Source organism: Vipera ursinii, assembly GCF_947247035.1.
Source record: "Vipera ursinii genome assembly, chromosome: 4".
NCBI lineage: Eukaryota > Metazoa > Chordata > Lepidosauria > Squamata > Viperidae > Vipera > Vipera ursinii.
In genome coordinates, this window is record NC_139514.1 from 98209630 (window position 1) to 98223533 (window position 13904).

General features: G+C 34.5%; 1 protein-coding gene across 3 annotated transcripts in view; it reads right to left on the bottom strand.

Moving 5' to 3' along the window:
• Nucleotides 1-13904, bottom strand: part of MBNL2 (muscleblind like splicing regulator 2) — a 69386-nt gene that overhangs the window by 14261 nt on the left and 41221 nt on the right. Inside the window, exons 6-9 of one of the 3 annotated variants that reach the window (XM_083361708.1) lie at nucleotides 11485-11538; nucleotides 10706-10859; nucleotides 6776-6811; nucleotides 3098-3192 (exon numbers count right to left, since the gene is read on the bottom strand). In XM_083361708.1, the coding sequence (XP_083217834.1) occupies nucleotides 3098-3192; nucleotides 6776-6811; nucleotides 10706-10859; nucleotides 11485-11538 (339 nt within the window). The remainder of the gene's footprint in view (nucleotides 1-3097; nucleotides 3193-6775; nucleotides 6812-10705; nucleotides 10860-11484; nucleotides 11539-13904) is intronic. The other 2 variants (XM_083361710.1, XM_083361709.1) reach the window with 2 other exon arrangements.

The following is a 13904-nucleotide window of genomic DNA, read 5'->3' on the forward strand; positions in this document are numbered from 1 at the left end:
ATGGAAAGACCAGAGTGGTGGACTTAAGGTCAAATAATATTTTTTTAATCAAGGTGAACCCACCCTCAAATCCAAAGAAAAGCTGGAATCAGAAAGATGTGTCTGTCACTGGTTTACTTATTTACAATTTAAAGAAAGGTTTACAGTAGATTTTAAAAAGTCATGGGTTTGACCTCATAAAAATGAAATGAATATTGTACCATGTGGTAATGATGAACACATTGCCAAGGTTTATAACCTGTTACTTGAAAGAATCTAGAGAATCTGGAGAATGAATATGTGAATCATTGCATGATCCAATGGGCAAAGAACTTTGGGTATAGTATAATGCTTGAACAATGGGAAAATATGTGGATGAAGAGTTTAAAATTTAAATTAAATTATAATTTAAAAGAATTTTTTTATAAAATGATACATGGTTAGCATTTAACACCAGATAAAGTGTCAAAAATGTATAAAGGTATTTCAAATGTATGTTGGAAATGTAAAGTAAAGAAGGAACTTTTTAGCACTTTTGCTGGACATGTTACATAGCAAAATATTATTGGGGTAAGATTCATATTTTAATACAGAAGATTCTTAAAGTAAATATAAAAATAAAACCTGAGACTTTTCTTTTAGGCTTAATGGACAAAGAACTTGGAAAAAAAATGAAACTTTGTTATGTACGTTGACAGCAGGAAGAATGCTTTATATACAGTATAAACACAGAAAGATACCTTAATTCCCACAATGAACGACTGGCTGAAAAAAGTGATGGAACTTGCAGAGATGGCTAAATTGACTGCCTTAATCAAAGAAAAGACACATTAACTTTGTTTCTACTTGGAAACCACTTCTGGATTTTGTGGCTGAGATTAAAAAAATGAAACGTTGACTTTGATTAGATAGGTTTGTCAAGTGGCTAGTATAAATTAGCTAGCGTGTAAAACTAAAAAATTGAGGTTGCAATGTTATTATCCTATTGTATTGTGCTTAAAAAGATCAAGAAGTCTTTCCACCCCTTTATCCTGCCCTTTTTCCTCCCCCGTTTCCCCACAGTTTTAATTTTCTTTTGTATTTTATATCCTGATAAACTTAATAAAAACATAAATGGCGAAACAGGAGTCTACTATTCACCGACTGAGAATGTCCTGCATGGAGATTTTTTGAAAACAAATATTATTCTATGACACACATGACATAAACAATTACTTTTTGAATATAGCATGAATTCAGTTATGTCTATAATATTACTTGTATTTCTTTAGTGCTTGTTTCATTTACATATCTTCGTAACGAATTATACGGTATCTGAATTTTACATTCTTTTATTTTTCTTGGATACTGTAGTCCTCTACTTCAGTAAAGTTTAATAACCTAATGATTTTGTATATTACTTTACGATTCACTGATTCTTAAGAAAGTAAAACTGGAAATTAGTTGACATTTGACATTTAACAGGATTCATAAGGAAACAGTTCTAAAAGAAAATAGTTATCTATATGCCTGTCTAGATTCTGTTAGTTATTTGTAAAAGTGTTAGGTGGTCTCAGTTCCCTTCTAGCTTTTATCTGGCAGGAAGAACATTCCTTAAACAAAACGTCTTGTTTTTCCTCAAAAAAATCAGTCCAGTTGCCTTTTCAAAATAAAAACCACTTTTGATACTGACAAGCTCTAATTTGAAAGAACAAGCTGTAATGCATTGGTGTTTGGATATTTAAAGACTTCTCCCACACATTCAAATGAGGGGAAAAAACACACATTTAGAGTAGCTGTACATATTGTCAGTTTAGCACTTTTCACTGGCTTTGGTTTAGTAAAAATAGATTAATTTCATAAAATGTTCCAGTGATAATTGACTCATAAAACTATACAGAGCAGTATGTTGCCAAAATGGCAGCAAGAAGTATGATAAAATTGGACGACACAACCAATACATATCCTTAATTTCAGTACTTTAAAAGACTGAAAATGTAAACTTTTCTTTTGTTAATCCATTCCAAAGAACATTTAATCCAATGAGAACCCAGGAAAAAAAAGTGCCTTGTGTAATTATTCTATACATGAAGAACGGGAACAGATATTTTCTAAAGCCCTTTTTAATGAAGTCCCTGTAATAATGGTACTTTGGTGTTCGCCTGGACTTCTATTGCTACTAATAATAAATTCTAATAATCTTTTCAATAGCTTCATTAATTTAGAAGTATTTCCTATGCATTTTAAGGATTTGAAGGAAGGAACAGCAAGAACATACAGCCAGAGGGAACGGAAATACAACTGCAGATCCAATCAGGAATTGCTTCACTTCCATTTTACAAACATGAAAAGATATACGGTAACCTCCCTAAACTTCATTAGGTTTATAGGTAGGAATTATGTGTATTAATGTAGGTATAGCTCCTATTTGAAGATTACTTTTACCATGAATAGAAGCAGTAAAATACAGAAAAAAGCAGAAAGAAAAGAGCAATATTATGAATGGTTATTAGACACGATTCTTAGGACTAAATAGAGTTGCCATGTTTGAAATGCCCAAAAAGGGGAGGGTACTATTAGGTGAAAGAGAAACTCTAACTCTTTGCTGCCACCAAGCGACCATCCAGAATTTTGCAGCCCACATTAAAAATCCTGTTGAATCTTGCAATTATAGTATGCAAGTTTCAGTATAGTACGTAGAAATATTCTTCAGCCTCAATCTTTTACTCTGTTTTTGCTTTAAAAGGTTAATTAATTAATTACAATTATGGTCTGGAGAAAAGATAGTTAATAGCTAATGGTTAAACCCAGTTTTAACAAATTTTGTTCTAAAATTTAAAAGTTAATTGGATGATAACTAAATCAGCATTAAAATGGCTGCTGAGCAGCTGGGCTAGTGTTAGAGACAAAAAAAAATACACAGAGAGCCACATTACACCCTTGTTTGCAATAAATGTTAACTCTAAATAAGTGCAACCTGTCCATAAATATTAGCTAAATAATTATTTCAAAGTAAAGTCTGATGGGTAAAAAACATGAAGAAAAAAATTCTCTGGGAGAATTTTTTAAAAAATAAATACCAGCGCTCATTTAGAGTTTGGGATTTGTGAAATGAAAGAAAGCTTTAAAAGAGGCAAACCTGATTGGCTGAGGCTGCTGGAGCGAAGGGGACACTTGCTGTAGGAGCTGTTGGTGCAGAGACAGTGGCGGACGTAGCGCTGTGCATCATGGAAACTTTCAGGAGGGGAGCCAATGAAGCGGTGTGGGTAGCATTATGGCAATGGAAGTGGAATTTTGGCATGGTGAATATCAGAGCAGCAAGCCATCGTATGTTAAACCAGCAGATGGCATGCAATCACAATGCAAAGCAAGAAAGCATGGTAGAGAAATAAAACAAAAGGGAAAATAGCTTATTACATGTACAATTTAAAGGAGTCATAGTTATCAGCAATTCCCAGAAAAAAAAATAATTGTCTTAGGTGTCTCTTAATGTTATCCAAGTATTGGGTAATGTTTCAATATTCTTCCTATAGTTTCAATAATATTTGTAAACAGCTGGTGCGTGAATCTTTTTGGAACTGTGATTACCTAGATCAGGGGTAGGCAACCTCGGCTCTTTTATGACTCATGGACTTCAACTCCCAGAATTCCTGAGCCAGCTGGCTCAGGAATTCTGGGAGTTGAAGTCCATGAGTCATAAAAGAGCCGAGGTTGCCTACCCCTGACCTAGATGATCTAGATCTGGTGTTACCATATCTCATGCTGTTCTAGTAGAAGAGTCCTTCCAAAAAGAAGGGAGTGGGGGAGCATTATTGGAGAGTCAGTGGCAATTATAAAGAAACGTTCTCTGTATATCCTACAGAGTATTTTTCCCAAAGCATGTGCTCTAAATTGATTTTAGTTAGCAATGCCTAGTGACTTTCTCACAAAACATTCATCCTCCTTCCAGATTAGCTAGGTTTCATTGGGATGGAGTGGAGAACAATTTTCCCTGTTTTTCCCCAACTTTCCTTACATAAAACTTTCCTATATATTCTTTTAATGCTTTACGACACCTTCAGCTATAGTCGGCAATGACTAATAGAGCAAAATCACAGGAAGTACTTTACCTTTTTTTAAACACCTTCACAAACAGCACATGTTTATGTTGCTTAGAGTTACCTTTCTATAATCCTAAGGTGGGTTCCAGTAACCACATCACTCACAAAGAGGAAGCTGCTTTCTCTTGATACCTGATTCATGCCATCCTTTTTGAAACAGTACCTTTTGGCATCTAAGACACTATGGCCAGTTTATTTTTAAACCACTGAAAACTACATTTCAGTCTATTTCTGTCTCCTTTTTATATCAATACACGAAGAAATTGTCTACTAAAATAATGGCTGTTTTATTTGTTATCCTTTTCTTAGCTTCTTTCTAAAGATTCCGATTCAATTTATTGATTCTGATTCTATGTTGAACATAGCATAATTTAATGTTGTGTTAATATGAATAGTATTATGTATCTCTCTAGCTGGTTCTTTCCCTATCTCTTGCAGGTACTATTTCCTGAACAATTCTGACCCACCAAGAACCATTACTGAGCATGTCAGTCTTGTTCTGCATCTTTTATATTACTTACACTGTTTTACACTTGCTGGGGCTGATTTACATTTTTGGGAACAACGTCCAGTATGAATTCTTGCTTCTAACAGATTCCTCCCTCCCTTTTATTTCTTAGCATTTTGTATCTGCTTCCATCACAACCTTTGCTATTATTTAATCACATATTTCTTAGGTTTCTGAATAGGCCCATGATGTTTTCTTGGAAACAAAACAGAAGAAGCTGATCATGCTTTCTGGAATATTTCTCAACTTCCTAATCTTGACTACGGCCCCCATATTCTCTGGTAGTCTGCCATTCAAAGACTTACAGGGTCTAACTCTGCTTATCTTCTGAACATGTGCAAAGTCAACTAAATGTCCCCCTCTGCTTTACCACATACAGTATAGTTTACTTGTGAGGCACCTAATGAAGTGAATTATATATATATATATAATTATATATATATATATATAATCTAAAAATAGTTAACAAGCATTTGACATATATCTCCCCTTGCTTCTCAGCTAACAAAGCGAGAGAGATCCTGTGGCTTAGAGGCGAAAACAACCGCCTAATGTGCAATCAGCCCAGGTTCGAATCTCAGAAGGGTATGGCTGACTGATGAAAACTAATAAGTTTGAAATGCATATCAGTCTCCCTTAATTCTTTGTTAGCAATTTAAAATTTACACAAATATGAGCTGTCACCGGTGTGACTACTGCCTGTCGATGGCCTTCAGGTTAGGCTGACACAGGAAATAAAGATTTGTCCCATGTTTGGAGCCTAGCAAGGTAATCTAAAAATAGTTAACAAGCGTTATATATATATATATATATATATATATATATATATATATATATATATATATATATATGAAAGTAAAAACTCTCCTATTGATTGTATAAAGGTGTAGGCTCGTGTATCATTCTTTGGCAACAAAACAGAAGTTGTTCGATGAAAAAATAGTGTTAAATAAAGGTAGCAGAAATTGTATTCCAACCTTTTCTATCTTCCCAGGCTGTTTGGATAAACAAATATTGAGAGTTCACTATTTCATGAGCACCTTCAAATAGTTTATATTTAAAATTCAAATATGAGTTCAAATTTTTATTACATTCATGAATAGTGTTCTAACATAATGGCAACCATTTGCTAAAGGTTGGGTTTGTTTATTCTATATTGTAATTTTGTATCAGTGAAGTTCCATTATTATATTGAAGTAAAAATATAATGAACTTCTTAATTTTAGAAATGGAAAAATGTAGCTATTAAAACAACCTGAAGTTGAATTCATATTTTCTTTTGACTTTTTATTTTATATATGTGTGAGTCTTTGTATGTGTTTATGTATATGCGTGTATATATACACATTCACAATTGTGGTCTACAAGCACACTTATTTTATAATACAGTTAGATGTAGCCTAATTACTATCTAAAATTGTTTATTTTATACAATCTCAATAAGGAAAGTGAAGATTATAATAATTAATTTTGATTCATTTTTCCACATATAAGTAGGGTATGAGAAAGTTGAGGGCATCTGGAAAACACAATCTAAAACCTTGATTTTAAGACATAAGTACTAAGGCAGGAAATTCAAACAGCACCCTAATAATGTGAATACTCAAAATTAATTTGAAAAAGTTTGTTGGACAAATGGTTAAATTAGAAAAGGAAAAATTTTCTAATATTTCAAAATTTAAAACTGTATATCATTGAATTAAATGAGAATAACTTCTAAAAAGACTTATAGGACTGCAATGTTAAATAGAGTTATAATAGTTTGGAATGAAATATATTTAATGCTTACTTTTATTGCAAATATTAAGATAACATTTCTGGGAAATTCTGATAAAAGTTTTTTACAACACGGCAAAAAAGAAAATGTAGGCATACCACTATGAAACTTCAAAATACTAATGAAGTTACATTGCTTTTTTCAATAGTTTGTCACATAATGCTAGCATTATAAAATATAAGTTAAAAAAGCAAAAGCACACAACTTCATGATATAAGTGCATTTTGCAGAAGAACTGGTATTGCAAATGATGATGCATCTAAATAGCAGGGTTTTATTTCTTTTTTTAAAAAAAATAAATGTCAAATGTTTTAACAATTCAAGCTAAAATTCAAAATAACCATTTATGTCTAATTTATATTTTAGTTCTCCAAACAAAGAAATATAGAGAATACTATTAAAAAGAGATCAATAAATAAGTTTGAAACCTACCAATACTGGTAGCAGGTGTCATGCACAAAACTGACCCTGTGTCATGCAATGGTAGGTGAAAAAAGGTGAATAAAGGGAAGAAACAGGTTAGCTGTTTAGAGTTAACATTCGAAGATCCAAGCATCCCAAGGAAAAACCAAAGTGAGTTAAACACAAATTCAGAAAGGCCATTCATAGCTTCACTGCTATTTTAAAACATTCCATTTCTATATACAAATCTTTATAAATACAAATCAAATGAAATTCTTTACTACAGTCAATGATCAGATGTTATCAATTCGCAATCTGTATTATGTATCATAATCTTTACAGGAAACATTTAATATTTAACAATGGGATATTCTCCTTAAAAAAGAATTTAATTTAATTTAATTTAATTTAATTTATTAATATTTCTATACCGCCCTTCTCCCGAAGGACTCAGGGCGGTGTACAGGGCAAGAATAATTTGAATAGAATATATAACAATAACTGTTTTACAATGTGACCTCTATTCCTGCTGGCTTAGTGTCATCTGCAAATTTGTATGAGTTCACCTTCTATTCCCTCATCTAAGTCATTTATGAAGATATTGAAGAATATTGGGCCTAAGAGAGAACTTTGGGGTACACCACTGCTTATTTTGCTTCATGTAGATGTAGTTCCATTAAGGACTACACATTGAGTATGGTTTGTCAACCAGTTAAAAATACATCTGGTGGTAATGCTGTCTATTTCTCATTTTTCTAACTTACTAAGAAGTAGGCTGTGGTCTGGGATGCGGTGGCTCAGTGGGTTAAGACGCTGAGCTTGTCGATCAGAAGATCGGCAGTTTGGCGAGTCGACTCCCGAGTGCCGCGTAACAAAGTGAGTGCCTGTTACTCGTCCCAGCTTCTGCCAACCTAGCAGTTCGAAAGCACGTAAAAATGCAAGTAGAAAAATAGGGACCACTACGGTGGGAAGGTAACAGCGTTCCGTGCGCCTTTGGCATCTATTCATGCCGGCCACATGACCACGGAGATGTCCTCGGACAAGCGCTGGCTCTTCGGCTTTGAAATGGAGATGAGCACCGGCCCCTAGAGTTGGAAACGACTAGCACGCATGTGCGGGGGAACCTTTACCTTTACCTTAGGCTGTGGTCTACTTTGTCAAATGCCCTGCTGAAATCCAAGTATACTATGTCCACAGCATTTTGCTGGTCCACTAATTTAGTCACTTTGTCAAAGAATGAAATAAGATTTGTTTGGCATGATCTGTTTTTGACAAACCCGTGAAAGTTTTTACAAAGTTTTGACAAACTTTGCTTGCTTCTAGGTGTTCAAAATCTGTTTTTTGATTATCTTTTCCGAGATCTTCCTAGGTATTGATGTCAGGCTGATTGGTCTGTAGTTTTCCTGGACCCTTTTGTTCCCTTTTTTGAAGATGAGAATCACATCAGCTCTTTTCCAATCCTCTGGTAGTTCCCTGGTGCTTCAGGATCTTTGAAAGATATGGTTCGATGATTCCAGGATAACGTCTGTCAGCTCCTTCAGAACTCTGGGATGTAATCCATCTGGATCTGGTGATTTGGACTCATCTAGGGTGGACAGGTGTTCTCTTACCATTTTCTTGTCTATTTTAATTTGTACTCCTAGTCTGTCTTTTATTATTCTGTTCTTGGTAGAGATTGAGCTGTTTTTCCTTTTGCATGAAGACAGTTGCAAAGAATGAATTAATCAGCTCTGTTTTCTCCCTCCTGCCCGTGACTTCCTTGCCACCTTCTCCCATTAATGGACATTGTTTCCTTGCCTTTTTTCTTGTTTTTACATGTTGAAAGAAACTTTAAAAAAATATTTTTGACATTTGTTGCAAGTCTTATTTCACTCTAAGCTTTAGCTTTCTTGACTTCATTTTTGCAGATTCAGGCTATATTCTGATATTCTGCATTAGTTGTGGATCCCTCTTTCCATTTTTTTATATTTTTTCTTTTTGTCCTAATATTAAGCACTACTCAAATTGACAGAACTCATACGTATGAAACAACTATGCAGCAAAATGTGTATGGGTATACAGTATTGTTAAAATGTTTTTGTAGAATATTCTGCTTGTTAACACCGGTTTATTTGGGGCACAATGTCAAACTTTAGATTACAGAGTATTATCTACATAAGAAATAGTGAGTTTTATATTCACATGTTGTTCTCTTAATGGCATGATATGATTTTCTTTTGAGGTCCCTTTTATGTTACAAATAAGATCAGATCAGAATTTGATGGATGGATACACGTGGGTTATTGCAACAAAGCAAACTGTATACATATTTAACAGTGAATCATGGTCTTAATGTAGGCAACAGACACATACTGTACAGTAATCAGGGGCAGAGAACTGATTCTGCATTGGTGATTTTCTTTTTTAAAAAAAGAGATAATATTTTTAATGCCTCGATTGGAGCATAAGGGAAAGCAAATCATGGGGTAGATTAACATTAGGCAAATACTTTTCAAAAACTTTAAGACCCTTCTAGGAAATATTAAGCCGCCCTGAGTCTTCGGAGAAGGGCGGGATATAAATGGAATAAAAATAAATAAAATAAATAAATAAAATGGCAGTCCGAAGCAGGAAAAAGAATGAAGATAAGAGTTAGACATGTAACTTAACGTTACAATGATAGGAAATTCTTGTTATCATATTCTAATCTATGCTATGGCTAGATTTCATTGCCTCTGTGAAACTGTCTCAAATTATGTAGTACATGGGGCCTCAAATTAGCATCAAATGTGATAGCAGATGGACAGTGTAACAGGTATGAAACAGAATTTTTCCTCTGGAAAGAAATAAAAGAGTAGCCTTCGGTAAACATCAGAGACAGAGAAGGAGAGGGTAAACCCACCTCACAGAAGAATTGTTTAGAGGAAAAACAGAATAGGAAGCAGGAGTATAATGTACAGATAGTCCTCGACTTCCAACAGCTCACTTAGTGACCATTCAGAGTTACAATGGCACTGAAAAAGTGACATATGACCATTTTTCAAAATTACAATCTTTGCAGCATCCCCATGGTCATGTGATCAAAACTGAGATGCTCGGCAACTGATACATATTTATGACGGTTGCTGTGTCCCGAGATCATATGTTCACTACTTGTGATCTTCTGACAAGCAAAGTCAATGGGGAAACCAGATTCACTTAACAACCGGGTTACTAATTTAACAACCACAGTGATTCTCTTAACAATTGTGGCAAGAAATGTCATAAAATGGAGCAAAATTCAATTAACAAATGTCTCACTTAACAACAGAAAATTTGGGCTCGATTGTGATTGTAAGTCAGACATGTCAAACTCGTGTTGTCATGTGACATATTGGGACTATTTTGCCATTGCCAGCAATGGAGTGGGCGTGGCTTCCGGATGACACATTCGGCCCGCGGGCTGGCAGTTTGACACTCCTGTTGTAAGTCAAGGACTACCTGGACTCTGCCTTGGGTTGTACAAAATAAAGGTAGGACTTAGTAGCAACCACAAAAACAGTGTATTCCCAGTAAATCTTAATATATTTGCTTTGTCCTTCTGAGTCCTTAAAATATCTACGTAGACATTTTAAGAAAAATATTTTCTACACAGAAAATATCTACATAGATTCTAGAACATATATAGTTCTTCAAAGATGCCAAAGAACTGAGACAAGAACGTGCCCCTTTCCAAAAGACTGTTGAAACATATTAAAAAAAACCAAATGGTTCAAACTGAAAACTTTTTGATCCTCTTTACACACTTCTAAACGTTCTAGAATATTCTTCAGAAATACTAAAAGTGAAAAGGAAAAAAGTGCTGTCAATGTCCTCCCACAAGAGGAGGCAAAAGGACACAATTATTTAGATGAAAGCACAAGGAATGGGATCACATGGAGCTTTTTTTTTGTTCAAAAACAAAGGAATCAAAATATTTCTTTACTTCTAAAAAGAACATACCTGTGGGAATAAATGATGCATGTTGCTGCAACTGTGCACTAGCAAGAGCCTGTTGGTAGTGCAAGAAACTGGGATTAAAAACAGCACTGGCACCATTGCTTTTCTCAAGTGCTTGTCTCTTTGGTAAAGGATGAAGGACAGCAGGTGGAAAGGCCTGTGAATTAAATACACACATACACACACACAAATACAAACACACACACACACACACACACACACATACATGTATATATATATATATCCATATATATCTATATACATAGATTTATATCTTAAATGAGGACTGTGTAATTATTATAGCTTTGTTAACAGTTGAAAAAGCCTTGCCAGGCTCGAAAGGCAGCAGTGTAAAAGAGATTGTATTATTACCGATAATTAATGCATGGCACAATTAAAATAAAATGACAGAATCATAACAATTAAACTGAAAAGGGAGCCTAAAGAAAACACTATTTTTTTTTAAATAAGGTTAAAATGTGACTGAAGTTTTATTTGTATTTGTTTATATTTATAAAAGGCACATGTTATTTATTATAGAATAAACAGTGTCAATGATAAAAACACATTTTTCCTTCACTTCAACTTTTAAAATAAGTCAATTGAAGATGAAATTTGTTTAGAAAAGATCTTAGGTTATTCTGTCATAATAACATGTGAAAATGAGATTACTTAAAATATTGAAATTATGCCTTATAATTGAGAATACAATTCGGATAACATTAAATTAATTTGCATTTTGGAAAAGCTACATGCAAAGCAAAAGGTGAAAGTCAAAGTACCAGGTCTACGGCTGCTTCAAGAGGTCGCTTCATTGCTTTGGCAGTCGACTGAGTCTTTTTAAGGACAGGCAGCGAGCACATGATGGCAGTGGCCAATGGGATTCAAGCGAATTAACATACAGGTAAACAGCAAGCAGAGGTGCATCATGGGAACGGCATTGCATTGTGGATAGTTGAGAAGGAAAAAAATATTCTGAATGCAATATACGACATACAAAACACTAGACATGCACAACAACGGAAATACTTTATCATCTAAAGAAATGAACATTACATCTTGGATTAGTACTGAAGCAAAAAAATGCATTTATCATAACTTAGTTAAAAAATATAAGAATATAACAGATGTTTGGAATTTAGGAAAGTTGAATAAAAATAACAGCTTGCAGACAAATAAGCATCAGTAAGCTTTTATACTATGTAGAAAAGCAGTTATTGCAATGATTTTCCTAAGCTAATACTGATAAGTTAGTTATGCCATATTAGAAAGCATAAATTAATTTCCAAAACTTAACAATGAAAATTGAAATCACTGGAAAACAATATTGTTTTATGAAATGAACATACATATAAAACTGAGAAAGTTTAATGTTATTTTAAAGTCTGTTTTTTACCTAGTAAATGTTACTTCTGATCATCAGTTTATCACATTCAACATATTTTAAAATGTCCTCTTGTTTTAACTATATTAGGAACCACAGCTTATCATGTCAAGTAGGAAAAAATTGTACCATTTTTTGTTTAACATTTGGTTTGGGGATTTTAACAGAATAACAGAGTTGAAAGAGACCTTGGAAGTCTTCTGTTCCAAACTTCTGCTCAACCAGGAGACCCCATACCAGGGGTAGGCAACCTTGGCTCTTTTATGACTCGTGGACTTCAACTCCCAGAATTCCTGAGCCTGGCTCAGGTATTCTGGGAGTTGAAGTCCACGAGTCATAAAAGAGCCAAGGTTGCCTACCCCTGCCCTATACCATTTCAGGCAAATGGCTGTCCAGTCTCTTCTAAAAAGCCTCCAGTGATTAGCTTCCCTCCATTATTTCTTGCCTTGCCTTCTGGTGCTTTGGAAAACAGGTTGACCCCTCTTTTCTTTGTAACAGTCCCTCAAATATTGAAACACTGCTCTCATGTCACCCCAGTTCTTCTTTTCACTAGACTAGATATATCCAATTCCTGCAACTGTTCTACATGTTTTAGTCTCCAGCCCCTAATAATCTTTAATGCTCTTCTCTGCACCCTTTCCAGTCTCAACATCCTTGTTATATTGTGGTGACCAAAACTGGATGCAGTATGCCAAGAGTGGACTTACTAAGGCATTATTCATGTGATCTTGGCTTTATCCCTCTGTTAATTCAGCCTAGGATTGCATTGGCTTTTTTGGCGGCTGCAACGTATTTAAGTGGCTGGCTCATATTTAAGTGATTATCCACTAAGACTCCAAGATCTCTCTCACAGTTACTGCTTCTGAGCTAGCTTTCACCTAATCTGTAGAAGTACATTTGGTTTGGAATGAGATATTTGTCTAATGAGGATAATGGAAATTCAAACCATGTCATTATTTTGCAACATGCCTGCAGCAGTGTGTTATTTGTACTTGGATGCTGAATAAACTCTCGTATGAGGAATTGTGTAAAGATGATGGAGAGTTCCAATTAATTTTTGTTCTCTGCCAACAAGGAAATCCGTAACGCTAATATGGACCATTTTCTCAGAACTCACTCCTCAGTAATTCAAACATCTACTAATCTAGATTTGTTTGCTTACAAATGTCTACTACTGATATATTATAAACATATTTTCAGTATTGGCACAAATGGTTTTGTCTTCAGCCAAACTCTAAGCTAGCTATGCAACAACAACACACCGTATAAAGAGCTGTGTTGGATCAGATCAAGGATCATCTAGATCAATACTCTGTTCCCACAGTGACCAATCAAATGTCTATGGGGAACCCACAAAGAGGTCAGGAGAGCATTAAAACCTCCTGATAGCTGTTCCCTAGCAACTGGTCTCTAGAGACTCACTGCCATCGAGTACTCGAGTCATAATGCCTAGTAGCTCTCATTTCATCCTTAGAACTTTAAGCACTTTTTCATCCAAATTGGCCCACACCACTGCATTTTATGGCAGCAAATTTTAAAATTTAACTACCCAGTGACATGACTAAAGTGATTTAGTCTAAAGTGATTTCAGCAAGGCAAGAGAACGTCTCCAACTTTAGATGGTGATGAATGGAGTCCTCACACAAAAACACAAATGTTGTTTGTAACTGTAGCAAAGTGTTTTTAAGCTCACACTCATCAATTCCTATATGGAAAACATTAAGTGCTCCTTCTTTTTAAACAAATGCATGCAAAATTATATTGGTTTATAGATTTCTATTTAAGCTTGATTGTGTCTATTTTGTTATGCTATACCAA